The following is a 21,456-nucleotide window of genomic DNA, read 5'->3' as shown; positions in this document are numbered from 1 at the left end:
TCGATTACTCCAAATTTTTACAGTAAGAAAATGTGATACTACTCTTGATAAAACTCTGTTTTTTGGATATTCCTTCCTTACCTGAATGTGTAAATTCTTTTGTTTCTATTTATATATAATTATTAATTTACAGTTACAGTAGATATAGAATTACAGTAACCTATTGTACCCTAACTGTGGTGTAACACTCCTGCACATCGCCATGGTCTGGGGTCAAATTTAGACACAACACCTTTTCTTTTTCTTCTTCTATTGTTTAATATTGTTGGGTAATGATAGCCTGACTTAACTTCCACTAATCAGTCGGAAAGTAAAACAAAAACACCTAAAAAAGTGTTTTACGCTTCAGAAAAACCATGTACCAGTACCATGGTTCAGTAGATCAAACAGAAATGGTCGATAGAAATGCCTCTGAACTGGAGTACAGATAAATTAGGGCCACCACTTGTTATCACCCATAAACCCCCCGGTTTCCTCTCGGCTGAGTGCTGTTCTCTGGGGGTGTTTTGTGTGTCAGTGTGAGTCTCGCTGAGAGGAACTCCACCATGGCCTTATCTGATCTCCTCACGGCGTCATTAGCGTCTCCCTCAGGATCTCCCGGCCTCCATTCACCCACTGTTACACCAAACACTCCTCCTGCTGCCTGAACATCACCGAGCTGTTAACTGATTTATTACAGCGATTCACAATATCAGAGTAAAATCAGTAGTTTAGAGTTTTATTTGGGAAACTGTTGGAGGCTCTGTGCTGGATATAAGATGAGATTGGATATAATGGTTGGGTTTGGAGGTTCTACAAGGTTCCATATGGTTCCTTTTTTACTTTAGAAATACATAGAAATTCAAAGCAAAATAAAAAAGAAAACAGATAGGGCCTAAGGGAAACCAAAAGGAAATAGTGTGATAGAGAAAGAAAGGAGGGGAAGAAGGAAATGAGGTTAGTAGTAGTTAGTGTGTTAGAGGTGTTAGGAGAGTAAGTGCTCTTTGAAGAGCTCTGTCTTCAGGAGTTTATTAAAGATAGTGAGAGATTCTCCTGATCTGGTAGTAGAAGGTAGTTAGTTAGAGGTGTTAGGAGAGTAAGTGCTCTTTGAAGAGCTCAGTCTTCAGAAGGTTCTTAAAGGTAGGTCCTGCTTTGGCTGACCGAAAAGGGCATGGACAACTCATCCAGGAGATCCCAAAAGAACCCATTTAAAGACCATTTTCACACAGTCTCTTTCTTTTTATTGAATCATTAACAATGATCAATCTGAACAATCTTAATTGAGGTGAGTGATCCTGCCGTTCTTTTAAACTCTTTAGTTGTTCTGGATTCTTTTTTATGGACCTCTTGGATGAGTTGTTCATGCCCTTTTGGAGTAATTTTGGTTCACCAGTGTTCCATGTTTTTTCTCCATTAGTGAATAATAATAGTGAATCACTGTGGATCTCTGGAGTCTCAAAGCTTTAGAAACTTTATAACCTTTTCCAGGCTGATAGATGACAAATAAATCCTTTTCTCATCTGTTTTTGAGTTTCTTCATATCAGGGGTTATTATGTGCTGCTTTTTGAGATCTTTTATCTGCTTCATGTTGTCAGACAGGTTCTATTATTTACATGATTTCTTGATTATACAGGTCTGACAGTAATCAGTTAATTTATGCTTTTTTCCCCCTTTAATAAAGGAAATCCTCATTTAAAAAGTGTTTTTTGTTGTATTTACTCATGTTCTATTTATCTGATACTTTCGCTTTTTGACAGCAGTGGAAGATCTGTCTGTATTTTATGTTCGTCTGTCAGTCCTGATACTGTCAGTCTGCCCATTCAGAGCAATTGTTTGCTTAAAGACTTAAAAATTTCCCACCATTCTCAGCCTGAATCCATGAACTACAAAGACTCGGCTGAACACGGGACTCTGCAGCGTTCAGCTTCGCCCACCTTCTGATTGCTCATTTCCCACACCTGTTTGTATCAGTATATATAGTCCTCTGTTTTCTCTGTTCTCTGCCGAGTATTATCTAGTTTACTAGCTCTGTCCTTGCTTTCTTGTCTTTTTGTTTTCGACCCTTTCCTGCTCTTAGTTTACTCTCTTGTCTAGCCCTCTAGTTCTGCTGTTGATCTTTAATTACCGACCTTGCTCTCCTCTCTGACTGCTCTCTTATTTTATAATCAGCACTTGTCTCACCTTGTCCTGACCCTGCTGACATCATCAGGTTTTTCTTTACTCAGTTGAGTTCAGACCTGTAATACGAGTCCTGCTGCCTGTGGAATGTTATCCAAAAGCAGTGTGTAAGACTGGTGGAGGAGAACATGATGCCTAAATGCATGAAAACCAGGTTTATTCCACCAAATATTGATTTCTGAACTCTGCATCTTTTTTGTTATTTCATTTTCTAACTTCAAAAAGGGTTAATTTGACCCAAAACATAACGGGAGGCTTAATCAGGTCAATTTGTCTGATATTAGAGTTAATCATTTGAAAATGTAAGTATATTTTTTACGGCACTGTAGATGATTTAGCTTTGTAACTGCAGTAGGAGATTATCTGAAGTTTATTTTTGGCAGGTTTTATTTCTTTACTCAGTTGAGTTCAGACCTGTAATACGAGTCCTGCTGCCTGTGGAAAGTTATCCAAAAGCAGTGAGTAAGACTGGTGGAGTGGTGGAGGAGAACATGATGCCACAATGCATTAAAACTGTGATTAAAAACCAGGATTATTCCACCAAATATTGATTTCTGAACTTTGCATCTTTTTTGTTAATTCAGCCATTTCTCATTTTCAAACTTTAAAACGGGTCAATTTGACCCGAAACATAACCGGAGGCTTAATCAGGTCAATTTGTCTGATATTAAAGTTAATAATTTGAAAATGTAAGCATATTTTTTTCGCTGATTTAGCTTTATTACCGCAGTAAAAGATTGTTTGTAGTTTATTTTCGTCAGGTTTTATTACTTTATTTAGTTGAGTTCAGACCTGTAATACGAGTCCTGCTGCCTGTGGAAAGTTATCCAAAAGCAGTGTGTAAGACTGGTGGAGGAGAACATGATGCCAAGATGCATGAAAAAAACTGCGATTAAAAACCAGGTTTATTCCACCAAATATTGATTTCTGAACTGATTTCAGCCAATTCTTATTTTTGAAGTTGTTTATTGGTTAATCTGAACAATGTAAGTATATATTTTTTCACGGCACTGTATCTGATTTAGCTTTGTACCCTCAGTGGGAGATTGTCTGAAGTTGATATTGGTCAGGTGTTATTTCTTTGCTCAGTTGAGTTCAGTCCTGTAATACGAGTCCTGCTCTCTGTGGAGACGGGATCGGCGGGTGCAGACGTCTCGCTGGGCTCGCCGGGTCGTCTCCGCAGGTGTTTTTTCGGGGGATCGGAGGAGAGTTCTGTTATTCTGGGCTCTGTATCTGCGAGTGACTGACACCCGTGACATTTCCCGGCTCCTCTCAGACAGGCTGTAATCAGGCCGGCTGAGCCGTAAATGACTCACACGGTGTAATTGACTGGTTTACCAGGAAAGTGGCGGCTGTTGAACGTTACCTGTGCGGGTTTAGGCTCTCCATCACTTCATCTCCATGGCTTCACCTGGTTGGTGGGATTGGGGGGATTTGTCTGCAGAGCGTCATGGTGATGGATTTGCTGATGGGCGTTCTCTCGCCGGGCTGAAGGTTGATGGCGTAGCTGCAGATTAGAGGGATCAGCAGTGAGTTAAACTCCGTCTGGAGAGCCTCCGGCGCTCGTGACTCTGAAACAGGGCAGATAACGCCGGCTCTATGGGTTCAAAACCAGAAATTGAAGTATTGACTCTTGTTAACGCTTCAGAAATCCTCTGATCTCCAATTTCTCCAAGAAAAGTCTGAAGAATCTCTTCCTCTACATCATCTTCATGACAGTGGAGTGTAAAATATCAACATTTCACTTAATAAATGTATTTATAAAACCTCTAAAACTCTAAAAGCTGGCATCACTAAATCACTAAATGACTAAATTTTAAAAGAAGAATTAAAAAAAACTATTCAGAATAAAAGGATATATGCAGGCAGGCTGAAATGTAACAAAACAAAGACATAAATAACTGGAGTAATAAAATATAAACACAATTAAAGAAATGAAGGACTAAAAATAACACCACAATAATGTAAAAAAAAAAAAGTACATGTAATTTTTGTAAGTAATTTTTTTACTTTATTTTTCAGACCCTTTTATTTTGTAAATGCTGGGCTTTATTGAAAATGAGGGTTACCCTCAATGTACCCTCAAGGTTACCCAGTGGAAATAAAGGTTGATTGATTGATTGATTGATTGATTGATTGATTGATTACACAGCTCTGGAAAAACAAAAACAAAAACAAAAAACAAGAAAACAATTAAAAATGATGAGTTTCTTTGATTTTAGCAAATTGAAAACCTCTAAAAAAAATAAAAGCTCAGCTCACTGGAGTCACTAAATCATTTTAAACTTTTAAAAACTAACCACCTTCAGACAACAGCCTGTACCTGTTTTTATTAATTTATTTAATTAATTTCATCATTTTATTTATTTTATTACTGGTTTTACTTTTGGCCTTTTACATTTTTATTTTATTCTTGATTTGGTAAATACTCAAGTGGAGATTAAGATTGCTTGATTTATTATACAGCTCTGAAAAATAAGATTCCACTTAAAAATGATGAGTTTCTTTGATTTTACCAAATTAAAAACCTCTGGAATATAATCAAGAGGAAGATGGATGATCACAAACCATCAAACCACCAAACTGAACTGCTTGAATTTTTGCACCAGGAGTAAAGCAGCATAAAGTTATCCAAAAGCAGTGTGTAAGACTGGTGGAGGAGAACATGATGCCACAGCGTCTCAGTTGGGTTCAGGAGGTCAGGACTCTCCAGAAGGAGTATTAATTTATTTTCTTCTGTTGAAGTCGTTCGGTTGTTGATTTACTTCTATTGTATGTTTTGGGTCGTTGTCCTGTTGCATCATCCATCCTCTGTTGAGCTTCAGTTGGAGGACAGATGGTTTTAAGCTTTCCTGCAAAATGTCTTGGTAAACTTGGGAATTCATGAATTCATTTTTCCATTGATGACGACAATCCGTCCAGACCCTGAGTCAGCAAATCAAAGCAGCCCCAAACCATGATGCCCCCTCCACCATGTTTCACAGTTGGGATGAGGTTTTGATGATGGTGTGCTGTGCCTTTTTTCTCTCTACGAATAGCGTTGTGTGTTTTTTTTCCAAACAACTCAATTTTAGTTTTATTTGTCCACAGTATATTTAGTCTGTACTGCTGTGGAACATCCAGGTGCACTTCCTCCGTGGTGTCCTCCCATGAATTCTATTCTTGTTTAATATTTCTCTTATTGTAGATTCTTTAACAAAAATGTTAAAAGCATGTGTCAGAGATTTCTGTATTCAGTGTTCAGCTGACACTCTTTGAGGATTCTTCCTCACCTCATTGATTCTTCATTCTGCGCTGTGCTCTTACAGTCACCTTTACAGGACTTTACCACGCCTAGGGAGAGCAGCTCCAGTAACAGTGCTGAACTTTCTCCATTTGTGTGTAATTTGTATATAATGGATAGTGGTTAATGCATGCAGTGCTGCTCTGTCTATCAGTTACGTTTTTTATCTCCATGCTGAGAGGTTTAGTCGTGCTGTTCTTCAGATGTGGTGAATCCAGAATCTCCAACACTTCAGCTTCTACTGCAGCTCCTCCACCAGGAACCTCCACCCGCCTGCTGGAGCTGGAGAAGCTTCTGTTCAGCATGTTGGTTCTGATAAAGCTCTGACAGCTAATTACTGCACAAAACACAGCGCCGGGCTGAACGTGAGTGTGTGTGTAGTGTGTGTGTAAAGTGTGTGTGTGTAATGTGTGTGTGTGCAAAGTGTGTGTGTGTGTAAAGTGTGTGTGTGTGTATAATGTGTGTGTGTGTGTGTCCTGGCGTGCGGTTGTTGTTCAGAGGCTTTAGCTGGTTTTCCTCCCCTCGCTCTGACAGGTGGGTGGCAGGGAGTGTGTGAAGTGTCAGTGCGACGAGAATTTAACACACACACACACACAGACACACACACACTACACACACACACACACTACACACACACACACAATCAATCCTGCCACGACTCCCCACCTCGCTGGGATTCCTCTCTCCGGAGGATTCCTCTCTGAGACGCTGTCAGTTCCGTTTTGCTCGTCTTCGCCTCGGGCAGCGCTCGGCTCTACCGCCACCATGTTTAATACAATTCAGTCGTGCAACAAAACCACCAATTAGAAGCTGCGTACATAAAGCCAGGCGGACACTGTGCGATTTTAGCCCGATTTTAAGCCCGATCTGGTCGGATGCGACTGAATTTCATGATCGGGCCGAATTTTAGCTTGATCGTGCGTCGTTTGTCGTGCAGTGTGAGAGGGGAAGCGATGTCCGATTAATTGCCCATAGGAGCTGCGAATGAGCAGTCGGACGCGACCAGGGATTTCTGACATGCCAGAAATTTTGGTCGCTTGTCTCACAGTGTGAGCTGTTTTGCGGGCCGATTTCTTAACGTCACGACCTGTTTTCCCAAAAATCTGCACAGTAACTATAAATAATTATTAGTCATATTTATTTCTGTCAGTTATAAGGATTTATATTTATGTTCGGTACACAGACTTATAGCTTAATATAGCAGACACAGGCATTCTGCTGTTTAAGAATTTCAACAGATGCTTATTCTCAGTCAATAGCTGGAGTTTTTGAAAAGAAAAATTAAAAGAGAAAATATCTTTGACAAACATAAATTTATTTTATTTCACTTTGCTATTATATCTGAAAAATAAAGCACATTGTCAGCCTCTGGTGCTGCCCGTCAATTATATAAAACTTAAAACATGCACAGAAATATAAAGCTATATTTTATAATTCGTTTCTTTTCGCCAGGGCAAATTTATTAAAATTATAAATATGTTAATTTATTAATTAAAATCTCGTCCAGTGCTCCAGAATATTAGCCACGCAAAGCCAGCTTAGCGCAGCGCGTGGCATTGCGCGCGGCATTGCCCGCATAATAACCTCTGTCTTCTAAAATAAACGTTTTAATAAATAAGGTCGGAGAAGTGTAGTAAAATTAGTGCTATTAAACTTACTAAAGCTAATAAATGTACTGATAATTAATCAAGATAAATCAGACAAAATGCGCTGCGCCTCTCTCTCGCTCTCTTTCGCAGCGCGGAGCTGAATTCAGCGCGAGGCTACAGGAACTCAGTTCAGTTGAATAAAAATAAGTAAGGGCCTGTAAGTACAAGCAAAGGACCTGTAAGTAAATATAGTCAAATATAAAGAATAGTTTGAGGTTTTGGTGAGCTGTTTTCATGATTTGAAACTGAAACTAACTGAAACTTTGATTATTCTGCAGAAAGCCTGGGTTATTTTAAACGAATTTTTAATGAGTTTATATTTTATATTTTTTATTTATTCATTTAAATTATTTTTCTTCTTTTATTAATCAAATCATTAAATATATATCTTCATAAGATATAATTTTTTTCCCTTTTATGTCAATTTTTATGATCTTTTTTTAAAAGGTCCTATTTATCCTTTTTTACGTATATATTTTATTCGTCTATAATAAATGTCAGTTTTTATTCCTATTTTTTATATATATTATTAATCCCTTTTAAACTGTTAATGCTCAGCGGCACTGTAAATGAGGGTCCCTATCCAGTGTGAATAACCGATTGCTTGTTTAATATTCAGTGTTGCAAAACCAGTTTTTACATAAACAATAAACAGAATAAAAAATAAAATTATTTTATTTTATTTAAGCTGCTGGTGTTTCTTTCGCAGCCTGACGGGCAGTCATTTTTCTATGCGCTCTCCTTCTGTAAAACGGACAACCCGTAGAGTCCACGTCGCCTCAGCCACCTGCGAGTCCATGTACGTCTCTTCCGTGGACTTTCAGCGCACAACAGGGCACAAATAAGCAAAGCTAAGCGCTTTCTTTTGCAAGGCGACATGTTGTGTTGAAGCGAGAGTTTGTACGCAAAGAAAGCTCCGCCTACGGGCTGCGTTTAGACGTGCAGTGTAAGCTCCCCCGTCGCAGCAGGTCAGTCGGACCGTACAGTGTGTGCAGATGAATCGCAGGCGTTGTTCATACACGACAAACGATTCAAACGTGCTGTTTGAGCTCTCCAGAACGCATCCGATTAAAAAAATCGCACAGTGTCCGCCTGGCTTAAGGGAACACATAAGGAATCGTTGAGTAACTTAGTTGTAGTAAAAAAAGTGTTAAAAGTGTTAAACAAACCAAAATACTCTTATTCTGTGCAACAAAAGGACTGTTGCTCTTGCTTCTCCTTTCCTGGGGAGGTGCTGATGAGTGCCAGTTTCAACATTTTACATTTTTTATGGGTTTTTTTTGCAGAAACTGCACTTTAGGATACTTTCAAAGTTCCTGAAATTCTTCTTTTTCGAATTACTCTTCAAGTAATTTTCTTCTTTTTGTTTTAAATTTTTATTTCGAATTCGGACAATTTAGACAATTTGGACAATTGTCCCACCAATTCAGCTGCTACTCAGTTGTATATCCCCCTATCACTAGTGATGCCCCCCCATGAGGGTCAAGAAGACCAGCAAACGCCTCCTCCGATACATGTGAAGTCAGACTCTGCCTCTTTTTAAACCTTTTTGGCCGAATAACATCACAGCGCTAACACCACATACACTACATATTCATACTGGATTATACACTACTGCACATACGATACATGATTGTATATAATTGTATTGTTTGTGCAGTAGTGTAAAATCCAGTATGAATTGTGAGTGTATGTAGTTGTATTATATGTGCAGTAGTGTATAATCCAGTATGAATCGTGAGTGTATGTAGTTGTATTATATGTGCAGTAGTGTATAATCCAGTATGAATCGTGAGTGTATGTAGTTGTATTATATGTGGAGTAGTGTATAATCCAGTATGAATCGTGAGTGTGTGTAGTTGTATAGTATGTGCAGTAGTGTATAATCCAGTATGAATCGTGAGTGTATGTAGTTGTATTATATGTGCAGTAGTGTATAATCCAGTATGAATTGTGAGTGTATGTAGTTGTATAGTATGTGCAGTAGTGTAAAATCCAGTATGAATCGTGAGTGTATGTAGTTGTATTATATGTGCAGTAGTGTATAATCCAGTATGAATCGTGAGTGTATATAGTTGTATCGTATGTGCAGTAGTGTATAATCCAGTATGAATCGTGAGTATGTGTCGTTGTATAGTATGTGCAGTAGTAGTGTATAATCCAGTATGAATCGTGAGTGTATGTAGTTGTATCGTATGTACAGTAGTGTATAATCCAGTATGAATCGTGAGTGTATGTAGTTGTATCGTATGTACAGTAGTGTATAATCCAGTATGAATCGTGAGTGTATATAGTTGTATCGTATGTGCAGTAGTGTATAATCCAGTATGAATCGTGAGTATGTGTCGTTGTATAGTATGTGCAGTAGTAGTGTATAATCCAGTATGAATCGTGAGTGTATGTAGTTGTATTATATGTGCAGTAGTGTATAATCCAGTATGAATCGTGAGTGTATGTAGTTGTATTATATGTGCAGTAGTGTAAAATCCAGTATGAATCGTGAGTGTATGTAGTTGTATTATATGTGCAGTAGTGTATAATCCAGTATGAATCGTGAGTGTATGTAGTTGTATCGTATGTACAGTAGTGTATAATCCAGTATGAATCGTGAGTGTATGTAGTTGTATTATATGTGCAGTAGTGTATAATCCAGTATGAATCGTGAGTGTATGTAGTTGTATTGTATGTGCAGTAGTGTATAATCCAGTATGAATCGTGAGTGTATGTAGTTGTATTGTATGTGCAGTAGTGTATAATCCAGTATGAATCGTGAGTGTATGTAGTTGTATTATATGTGCAGTAGTGTATAATCCAGTATGAATCGTGAGTGTATATAGTTGTATCGTATGTACAGTAGTGTATAATCCAGTATGAATCGTGAGTGTATGTAGCTGTATTATATGTGCAGTAGTAGTGTATAAACCAGTATGAATCGTGAGTGTGTGTAGTTGTATTATATGTGCAGTAGTGTATAATCCAGTATGAATCGTGAGTGTGTGTAGTTGTATAGTATGTGCAGTAGTGTATAATCCAGTATGAATCGTGAGTGTATGTAGTTGTATTATATGTGCAGTAGTGTATAATCCAGTATGAATCGTGAGTGTATATAGTTGTATCGTATGTTCAGTAGTGTATAATCCAGTATGAATCGTGAGTGTGTGTAGTTGTATAGTATGTGCAGTAGTAGTGTATAATCCAGTATGAATCGTTAGTGTATGTAGTTGTATCGTATGTGCAGTAGTAGTGTAAAATCCAGTATGAATCGTGAGTGTGTGTAGTTGTATAGTATGTGCAGTAGTAGTGTATAATCCAGTATGAATCGTGAGTGTGTGTAGTTGTATAGTATGTGCAGTAGTAGTGTATAATCCAGTATGAATCGTGAGTGTGTGTGGTTGTATAGTTTGTGCAGAAGTGTATAATCCAGTATGAATCGTGAGTGTGTGTAGTTGTATAGTATGTGCAGTAGTAGTGTATAATCCAGTATGAATCGTGAGTGTGTGTAGTTGTATAGTATGTGCAGTAGTAGTGTATAATCCAGTATGAATCGTGAGTGTGTGTGGTTGTATAGTTTGTGCAGAAGTGTATAATCCAGTATGAATCGTGAGTGTGTGTAGTTGTATCGTATGTGCAGTAGTAGTGTATAATCCAGTATGAATCGTGTTGCTGTAGGAACAGCTGGCGAGGGGAAGCGGACGTGTTATCAGTTCTCGGATCTCGGCGGGTGTTTTTATGTGTGAATAGAGAAATATTTTCCCTGCCAGCTTCCCTTCTATTCCTCACTTTACACACACACACACACACACACACACACACACACACACACACTACACACACACACTACACACACACACCTCTAAATATATCGGTGAGAGCGTACAGTATGCCTGAAAGAAAAATAAATAAACAAACAGACTAACAGACCCAACTCCCCGAGCGTCTGTCTACTGAAACATACTGTACCACACACACTACACACACATACACACACACACACACACACACACACACACACACACACTTTACACTACACACACACACTATATTACACTAGAAAGAGAGTGTGTGTGTGTGAATGACACTGGAGATAAAATAAACCTTGCGTCTCAATTTTTTCTGTTTTTTTTTTTGTTTTTTCCGTCAATAATGTGAATCTGGCAGTTGATCTACCAGGGCTGGACCAATAGAATTGCTCCAACAGTTAACTTACAATAAAATACACTGCTCAAAAAAAAAAAAAAAAAACACTAGAATAACACATCCTAGATCTCAATGAATAAAATATTCCAGTTGAAAATCTTTATTTATTACATAGTGGAACGCGTTGCGAACAAAATAACATTAAAAGGATCAGTGTGAATCAAAATTACTATCGCATGGAGGTCTGGATTTGGAATCATACTCAAAATCAAACTGGAAAATCAAATGAAAAAAAAAACAGACTGATCCAACTTCAGTGGAAATTCCTCAAGACAAGTTAAAATGAGGCTCAGTACGTACCTGTATGACCTCCCTACAACACCTGGGCATGCTCCTGATGAGGCGGCGGATGTTCTCCTGAGGAATATCTTTTTTTTGCTGGGTTCTTGCCCTCCTACGGCCTCCTCCATGTCTCCTGGTGTACTGGCCTCTCTCCTGGTATCTGCTTCAGCCGCTGGACACTGGGCTGACAGACATCCTGGACGAGCTGCACTACCTGTAGACTCCACCTTATTCTACCTCTATAGTGAGAACCACTCTATTTTTCAGGGGTTGTCTGGCTAATTGCCTCTAATTTCTACCTGTTGTCTTTGAGCAGTGCATTTTTTCATTGAGTTCTATTGAAATTTAGCTAAGTTTAAGAAGGTATTTCCTCCTTCCTGATGGTTTAGGAGCAATCCCATTTAACCCCTTGGCTCTACTACTTACCCCTACCCCTTTTTTTCGAGTGTAACTCTGTTACAAGTGACGTATATTTGAGCATTGCAAGGGTTATTCACCATTATCTTGTATATATATATATATATATATATATATATATATATATATATATATATATATATATATATATATATATATATATATACATATATATTCCACACAGAATGGCCTCTGGACCACAGGGCCATTCTTAAACACATCTGTTTTTCAATCATAGGCTCGAAGGTTTTAACATTGGTGGTCCAAATTGGTGGTCCAAAGTAATATGTTAATAAGGTACAATAGTAATATGGTACAGCTCTATTAAACATTCCCAGAATGAAGCACAAAAAGACTGGTGAAGCAGCTTTCTGTTTTTATGCCCCAAAAATATAGAATTTTTTACCAATTAATATTCGTCAGGCATCGAGTGTCACTAGCTTCAAAAGGCAGCTTTTTACTAGTTCTGATCCGCTTATACTTAATGATTATTAAGTATAAAATTATTTTATTTATTGATCTTTTTTTTATTTGTATTCAAATGCTTGTGCTTTTCTTATCCTTATTTTATACTTTTTGTTTAAATCTATTTTATTTTATATTTTATTTTAATGAAAATTCCTCATTTCCTACTATTTTATGAATTCTTTTGCTTTTTTTAATTGTTTTATTTGTTTTATATTACTTTTACATTTTGCTGATTTATTTAACTTTATTGTGAAGCATTTTGAGCTGCATTTTTATGCATGAAAGGTGTTATATAAAAAAGAATTATTATTATTATTATTATTATTATTATTATTATTATTATTATTATTATTACAAACTGTTGCTTGGCAATGCCGAAAAGCTCTATTTTTGTTTCATCTGACCACAGAACATTTTCATCAGAAGCATTGTGTTTTTACAAGATACTCTTTGGCAAAGATCAGCCGTTCCTTTTTGTCTTTTCTTCAGCAATGGTTTCTTCCTTGGCCTTCGCCCACTTTGACTTAATTGCATTTTTTATTTTCCTTTCTTTGTTTCTCTCATTTTCTTTTTTTCTTTTTACAATTACTTGACTTTTTTCTCTTTTTTTCCCCTTACTACACTTCTCTCACCTTTCCCACCCCTTTTTTTCAGTTTTTTCTTTTCTACACCTCTTTTTTTTCTTATTATGTCTTTCTTCTTTCTCTCTACATTACTTCCTCCCCCCCCCCCCCCCTTTCTTCTCATTGGCTAAAATGAGAAGCGTTTTTTGGATACTTCCAGGTAGCTGCACCGTTAAAATAGCAATCCAACAAAGTCAGAGCTCACCTGACACTTAAAGAGAATGATGAGCAAGAGACACACTGATTGGTTTATTTCACATCACGCCCAAAATGAACCACACCCATGATTAATTATGAGGATTAGTACATGACTTTTGCTCTTTTTGAGCCAAGCAAGGTGTACTTTTCCTGTCGTTATGATAGCAATCTATAGCAAGATATGGATCACTAAGAAAACACCTTACAAAATCCAAATATCTTGGGTTCAGACTGTCAGTAATTAAATATCTGAAGGTTATAGAGCATCATAAGCCACATATACATGTGGCTTAAATATGGTATGATCTATTAGCGCTAATTAAGTGCTAATTACAGATTTGCAGAGGCTAATCGATGCTTTCTCCATCTGTTTCTCAGCGTTTTTTAGGTGAGGAGAAGATGAGCGATATCTACGAGTCGGCCGCCACCTCGCTGGGGCTCTTCAGCAGCCCCTGCCTGACCAAGGTGGAACTGCGGGTCACCTGTAAGGGTATTTCAGACCGGGACGCCCTGTCCAAACCCGACCCCTGCGTGATTATCAAGATGCAGTCGCACGGGCAGTGGCTGGAGGTGAGTGCGTTTTTTCTTTTTCAATAGCTAGTGTGCTAATGCTAAGCTAACGCTAAGCTAACCTGTATCAGCTCATATCTGTGAAGATGCAGCAACTGATCCCAGGCCTGAGAAGAAGTTGTTATCTACATTACCGCCGTATGAGTTTCTCTCTGCTGTCGGATTCAGGGTCATTTGATTGGTCCGCAGACAGATCTGCTCTCTGCTCTGATTGGTCAGCCTGGTTTTAAAGCATTTTACACATAGGGGCATAGGGGAATCAGATCACACCTGTAACCCTTTACATACCTGCCAGGTTTTACAGCAATCAGAGTTACAGCAGTTTGTTACAGTAAATGCAGTAGCTTAGGTGTAAATTGGGACTTGTTTGGGAGTATTTCATAAGTAATTTGGCTGTAGTTTAGGAGTAGTTTGGGAATAATTTGACATTAGTTTGGGAGTTTCGAAGTAATTTAGAAGTAGTTTGAGAGTAATTTTAGAGCAGTTTGGAAGTAATTTAGGAGTAATTTACGAGTAGTCTGGGAATAACAATTTGACATTAGTTTGGGAGTATTTTAGCAGTGATTTGGGACTAATTTAAGAATAGTTTGAGAGTAATTTAGGAGTAGTTTGGAAGTAATGTGGGAGTAGTTTGAGAATAGTTTCAGAGTGATTTGGCGGAAATTTAGGGGTAGTTTTAAGGTAGTTTCGGGGAGTTTAGGAGTTTCTTGGCTGAGTATAAAGCAGTAGAACTGCAGCAGGACAGAGTTGAGATGTTGGAGGAGTAGTTTAGGAGTAGTTTCTCAGAGTTGAGGTGTTGGAGGAGTAGTTTAGGAATAGTTTCTTAGAGTTGAGATGTTGGAGGGGAAGTTTGGGAGTTTAAGAGTAATTTCTCAGAGTTGAGATGTTGGAGGGGAAGTTTAGGAGTAATTTCTTAGAGTTGAGCTGTTGGAGGAGTAGTTTGGGAGTAGTTTCTCAGAGTTGAGCTGTTGGAGGAGTAGTTTAGGAGTAATTTCTTAGAGTTAAGATGTTGGAGGGGAAGTTTGGGAGTTTAGGAGTAATTTCTCAGAGTTGAGTTGTTGGAGGAGTAATTTGGGAGTAATTTCTCAGAGTTGAGGTGTTGGAGGAGTAGTTTAGGAGTAGTTTCTCAGAGTTGAGGTGTTGGAGGAGTAGTTTAGGAGTAGTTTCTTAGAGTTGAGATGTTGGAGGGGAAGTTTGGGAGTTTAGGAGTAATTTCTCAGAGTTGAGATGTTGGAGGAGTAGTTTGGGAGTAATTTCTCAGAGTTGAGCTGTTGGATGAGTAGTTTAGGAGTAGTTTCTCAGAGTTGAGATGTTGGAGGGGAAGTTTAGGAGTTTAGGAGTAATTTCTCAGAGTTGAGTTGTTGGAGGAGTAATTTGGGAGTAATTTCTCAGAGTTGAGGTGTTGGAGGAGTAGTTTAGGAGTAGTTTCTCAGAGTTGAGGTGTTGGAGGAGTAGTTTAGGAGTAGTTTCTTAGAGTTGAGATGTTGGAGGGGAAGTTTGGGAGTTTAGGAGTAATTTCTCAGAGTTGAGCTGTTGGAGGAGTAATTTGGGAGTAATTTCTCAGAGTTGAGGTGTTGGAGGAGTAGTTTAGGAGTAGTTTCTCAGAGTTGAGGTGTTGGAGGAGTAATTTAGGAGTAGTTTCTTAGAGTTGAGATGTTGGAGGGGAAGTTTGGGAGTTTAGGAGTAATTTCTCAGAGTTGAGTTGTTGGAGGAGTAATTTGGGAGTAATTTCTCAGAGTTGAGGTGTTGGAGGAGTAGTTTAGGAGTAGTTTCTCAGAGTTGAGGTGTTGGAGGAGTAGTTTAGGAGTAGTTTCTTAGAGTTGAGATGTTGCAGGGGAAGTTTGGGAGTTTAGGAGTAATTTCTCAGAGTTGAGATGTTGGAGGAGTAGTTTGGGAGTAATTTCTCAGAGTTGAGCTGTTGGAGGAGTAGTTTAGGAGTAATTTCTCAGAGTTGAGATGTTGGAGGGGAAGTTTAGGAGTAATTTCTTAGAGTTGAGCTGTTGGAGGAGTAGTTTGGGAGTAATTTCTCAGAGTTGAGATGTTGGAGGAGTAATTTCTTAGAGTTGAGCTGTTGGAGGAGTAGTTTGGGAGTAATTTCTCAGAGTTGAGCTGTTGGAGGAGTAGTTTGGGAGTAATTTCTCAGAGTTGAGCTGTTGGAGGAGTAGTTTGGGAGTAATTTCTCAGAGTTGAGGTGTTGGAGGAGTAATTTGGGAGTAATTTCTCAGAGTTGAGCTGTTGGAGGAGTAGTTTGGGAGTAATTTCTCAGAGTTGAGATGTTGGAGGAGTAGTTTAGGAGTAGTTTCTCAGAGTTGAGCTGTTGGATGAGTAGTTTAGGAGTAATTTCTCAGAGTTGAGATGTTGGAGTCGAAGTTTAGGAGTTTAGGAGTAATTTCTCAGAGTTGAGATGTTGGAGGAGTAATTTGGGAGTAATTTCTCAGAGTTGAGGTGTTGGAGGAGTAGTTTAGGAGTAGTTTCTCAGAGTTGAGATGTTGGAGGAGTAGTTTAGGAGTAGTTTAGGAGTAATTTCTCAGAGTTGAGTTGTTGGAGGAGTAGTTTAGGAGTAATTTCTCAGAGTTGAGGTGTTGGAGGAGTAGTTTAGGAGTAGTTTCTCAGAGTTGAGATGTTGGAGGAGTAGTTTAGGAGTAGTTTAGGAGTAATTTCTCAGAGTTGAGCTGTTGAGCTGTTGGAGGACTGCTGTGTTTGAAATGTCATGTAATGGATCTATTTATGATCTAATGATGGAATCTAATCAGCTTTGATCATAATTATCCATGAAGCTCCTCCCTCCTGCTGAGAGCTGTAGAGACTCAGCTCAGAGGGAATAATTACAATCAGGATTAATAACTTTCCCCCAACTTTCTGTTTTCCTGCAGGGTGTTTACCTCCTGCTCCAGCTCCTCTCACTAATAATACATCTGCTGCCAGAAAATATATAAATATATCATTAATTAAAGCTCCCTTCAATAGAGATTAGAGTTACAGTATATTTCCAGATGCATTGTGTTTATTGTAGTGTTATATTTCTATGTTTCACATTAGGTAATTGTTCTTTATGTAGTCTACTGTTCCGTGTTGCTCCATGTTGGTTCCGGAGGAATGTAATTTGATTGCACTGTGTAAATTGAAAAAGAGTAAATAAATAATAATAAAAAGACTAAATAAGTAGTTACGCAGTAGTTACGGAGTAATTTAGGAGTGTTTTAGGAGTACTATAAAAGTAATTTAAGAGAAACTATTTGACAGTAGTTTATACTAGTAATTTATGAGTAGGTTGGAAATAGTTTATAAGTGATTTGGCAGACGTTTAGGAGTAATTTAGTAGTAGTTTAGGAGTAATTTAGTAGTAGTTCAGGTGTAGTTCAGTAATTTAAGAGTGATTTGGCAGTAGTTTAGGAGTAGTTTAGTAGTTATTTAGGAGTAATTTAAGAGTGATTTGGCACTCGTTTAGAAGTAGCTCAGTAGTTATTTAGAAGTAGTTTTGAGAGTAGTTTAAAGGTGATTGGGCAGTAGTTTGGGAGAAGTTTAGTAGTAATTTGGGAGTAGTTTGGGAGAAGTTTAAGAGTTATTTACTAGTAGTTTGGGAGTAATTTGGTAGTAGGTCAGGAGTAGCTTAGTAGTTATTTAGGAGTACTTTGAGAGCAGTTTAGGAGTAGCTTAGTAGTTATTTAGGAGTAGTTTGGGAGTAGTTTAATAGTAATTTAAAAGTAGTTTGGCAGTAGTTTAGAAGTAATTTTTAGCAGTTTAGGAGTAATTTGGCAGTGGTTTAGGAGTAGTTTTGCAGTAGTATAAGAGTAGTTTAGGAGTAATTTGATAGTAGTTTTTAAGTAGTTTAAGAGTAGTTTAGGACTAGTGTAAGAGTGATTTGCCAGTGGTTGTGGAAATAATTTGTTGGTAGTGAGTAGTCTGGCAGTAGTTTTGGAGTAATTTAGGTGTAGTTTAAGAGTGGTTCGGTAGTAATAATAGTAGATGAGCAGTGCTGCTTGTATAATTACAGCATTACGTTTCAGTAAAGCTCAAAAATCAAAGCGAATCTAATTGGGAACTTGTGTATCGGATATTAGAGCTGCTGCTGTATAATCATTATATAAGACACTATTCTAAAACAATAATATTTGAACAATATATAAATATATATATAGTACATATATCTATGATTTATGTGCCAAACAGTGTTTTTTAACCAGCAGACTGACTCTCAGCTCTGGAGCTGTCTGGTCCTGTAGTTTTAACACGTCCTGCTGGTATAAAATATATATTTTCGGTCAGATTCTGCAGTAACAAATAAATAATCTGGTGATTCAGCACTGTCCGAGGATGATGATCCACACAAACAGTGCAGAGCTCTGGATTCTCCGACTATTTCAGTAATAACAGGCTTTTTCTTGTAAAAACTTCAGTAATAACTCTTAATAAACTTAAAAATAGTAAAAAGAAACAAGAAATTTCTCATTCAGACAGGTTATCTATACTTTACACCCATACACTTTAACTTCACTTAAAAATACGCTTTGAGAGGGGGTGCTTTTCCTGGTGGGGGTGCTGAATTCGGCACAACACCAGAATGAAAACAAGCTGAAAAGTAAAAAGGAGGTTATTTTTACAATGTAAGGAGTAGAAAGTTCAGATAATTGTGTGGAAATGTAAAAATAATTACTCGCTGCCGAGAGAGGGTGCTTTTCATGGTGGGGGTGCTGAATTCGGCACAACACCGACTTCTCATCGTTCAATAAAACCCCTATCCAGATAAATCTCTCCAACCAGATAGACTGAATCTGATTGTGATTGGATGTAGAGAAGTATAAACATATACCATTCCGACTCCCTATTGGTTTATACTGTGATCCATCACACCTGCACACGCCCCGCCCCCACTCCAAACATAGCAGATGTATGTAGTTTAGTATAAAGATGATCCGTGCAGAGACTCAAGAGAACTCATATATATAAATATATATGTATATATTTACTTTATTCTACTAAAATACATTCATTTACAATGGGGCATATATGCAGCTGAAACACTAGGGAACAGCCTAGTGCACAATCCCAAATTATATTATCAACATTAACATTTTAATATTTTATCATTATAGTCATTATAGCTTTTAGTAAAATGTGTTTTGGGGGTGTGGTAGAGCACTATAGGACTCTGGGGGCGTGGCCTAAGCTTTTGTTCTTAATGGCTTCATTTTTTCTCCTTACATTACTTTTACTTTTATACTTTAAGTAGTTTTGAAACCAGTTCTTTTTTAATCACTTTTACTTAAAAGAGTAAAAAGCTTGAGTTGATTCTTCAACTTTTACATAAATATTTTATTAAACCCTAGTATCTATCCTTCTAATGAATAGAGATACTTTTAATATCATTGTTTTGCATTACTAAAATTAAAATTTCTAAAAGAATAAAGCCGGTCTTGAGAACAGGAGTAGTTTGGGAGTAGTTAAGGAGGAGTTTAGGAGTAGTTTGGGAGTAGTTTAGTCGTAATTTAGGCGTGTTTTGTTAGCCTAGTGTGAAGCTCTGCTAATGCTGGGCGTGTTTAGGGGAAATAAAGCCGGCCTTGAGAACAGGAGTAATTTAGTAGTAGTTTTGGAGTAGTTTAGTAGAAATATAGGAGTAATTTAGGAGTAGTTTAGTAGTAATTTAGGCTTGTTTTGTTAGCCTAGTGTGAAGCTCTGCTGATGCTGGGCATGTTTAGGGGGAATAAAGCCGGCCTTGAGTACAGGAGTAGTTTATCAGTAATTCAGTAGTAGTTTGGCAGTAGTTTAGGAGTAGTTTAGTAGTAATTTAGGAGTAGTTTAGTAGTAATTTAGTAGTAATTTAGAAGTAGTTTGACAGTAGTTTAGGCGTAGTTTAGGAGTAGTTTATTGGTAATTTAGTAGTAATTTAGGAGTAGTTTAGTAGTAATTTAGTAGTAATTTAGAAGTAGTTTGGCAGTAGTTTAGGAGTAGTTTAGGAGTAGTTTAGGAGTAGTTTAGTAGTAATTTAGATGTGTTTTGTTAGCCTAGCGTGAAGCTCTGCTGATGCTGGGCGTGTTTAGGGGGAATAAAGCCGGCCTTGAGTACAGGAGTAGTTTATCAGTAATTCAGTAGTAGTTTGGCAGTAGTTTAGTAGTAATTTAGTAGTAATTTAGGAGTAGTTTGACAGTAGTTTAGGCGTAGTTTAGGAGTAGTTTATTGGTAATTTAGTAGTAATTTAGGAGTAGTTTAGTAGTAATTTAGTAGTAATTTAGAAGTAGTTTGGCAGTAGTTTAGGAGTAGTTTAGTAGTAATTTAGTAGTAGTTTGGCAGTAGTTAAGGAGTAGTTTAGTAGTAATTTAGACGTGTTTTGTTAGCCTAGTGTGAAGCTCTGCTGATACTGGGTGTGTTCAGGGGGAATAACACCGGCCTTGAGTACAGGAGTAGTTTATCAGTAATTCAGTAGTAGTTTGGCAGTAGTTTAGGAGTAGTTTAGGAGTAGTTTAGTAGAAATTTAGGCTTGTTTTGTTAGCCTAGCATGAAGCTCTGCTGATGCTGGGCGTGTTTAGGGGGAATAACACCGGCCTTGAGAACAGCAGTAGTTTAGTAGTAATTTAGTAGTAATTTAGTAGTAATTTAGGAGTAGTTTAGAAGTAATTTAGGCTTGTTTTGTTAGCCTAGCATGAAGCTCTGCTGATGCTGGGCGTGTTTAGGGGGAATAAAGCCAGTCTTGAGAACAGGAGTAGTTTGGGAGTAGTTAAGGAGTAATTTAGTAGTAATTTAGTAGTAATTTAGGAGTAGTTAGTATTAGTTTAGGAGTAGTTAAGGAGTAGTTAAGGAGTAGTTTAGTAGTAATTTAGTAGTAATTTAGGAGTAGTTTAGAAGTAATTTAGGCGTGTTTTGTTAGCCTAGCGTGAAGCTCTGCTGATGCTGGGCGTGTTTAGGGGGAATAAAGCCGGTCTTGAGAACAGGAGTAGTTTGTGAGTAGTTAAGGAGGAGTTTAGGAGTAGTTTAGGAGTAGTTTAGTAGTAATTTAGGCGTGTTTTGTTAGCCTAGCGTGAAGCTCTGCTGATGCTGGGTGTGTTTAGAGGGAATAAAGCCGGTCTTGAGAACAGGAGTAGTTAAGGAGTAGTTAAGGAGTAATTTAGGAGTAATTTAGGAGTAGTTAGTATTAGTTTAGGAGTAGTGTAGGAGTAGTTAAGGAGTAGTTTAGTAGTAATTTAGTAGTAATTTAGGAGTAGTTTAGAAGTAATTTAGGCGTGTTTTGTTAGCCTAGCGTGAAGCTCTGCTGATGCTGGGCGTGTTTAGGGGGAATAAAGCCGGTCTTGAGAACAGGAGTAGTTTGTGAGTAGTTAAGGAGGAGTTTAGGAGTAGTTTAGGAGTAGTTTAGTAGTAATTTAGGCGTGTTTTGTTAGCCTAGCGTGAAGCTCTGCTGATGCTGGGCGTGTTTAGGGGGAATAAAGCCGGTCTTGAGAACAGGAGTAGTTAAGGAGTAGTTAAGGAGTAGTTAAGGAGTAATTTAGGAGTAATTTAGGAGTAGTTAGTATTAGTTTAGGAGTAGTGTAGGAGTAGTTAAGGAGTAGTTTAGTAGTAATTTAGTAGTAATTTAGGAGTAATTTAGGAGTAGTTTAGAAGTAATTTAGGCGTGTTTTGTTA

General features: G+C 37.7%; 1 protein-coding gene across 1 annotated transcript in view; it reads left to right on the top strand.

The window, feature by feature from the left end:
- The window catches only part of cpne4a (copine IVa), a 111,993-nt gene that overhangs the window by 9,636 nt on the left and 80,901 nt on the right, over positions 1-21,456 (top strand). The window contains exon 2 of the mRNA XM_022662075.2: positions 13,654-13,845. Coding sequence (XP_022517796.1) covers positions 13,675-13,845 — 171 coding nt within the window. The 5' untranslated portion in view covers positions 13,654-13,674. The remainder of the gene's footprint in view (positions 1-13,653; positions 13,846-21,456) is intronic.

This window comes from Astyanax mexicanus, chromosome 1, assembly GCF_023375975.1.
Source record: "Astyanax mexicanus isolate ESR-SI-001 chromosome 1, AstMex3_surface, whole genome shotgun sequence".
In the NCBI taxonomy this organism is placed as follows: Eukaryota; Metazoa; Chordata; class Actinopteri; order Characiformes; family Acestrorhamphidae; genus Astyanax; species Astyanax mexicanus.
The sequence above is the reverse complement of the archived record's forward strand: the minus strand, read 5'-3'. Positions and strand labels throughout refer to the sequence as shown.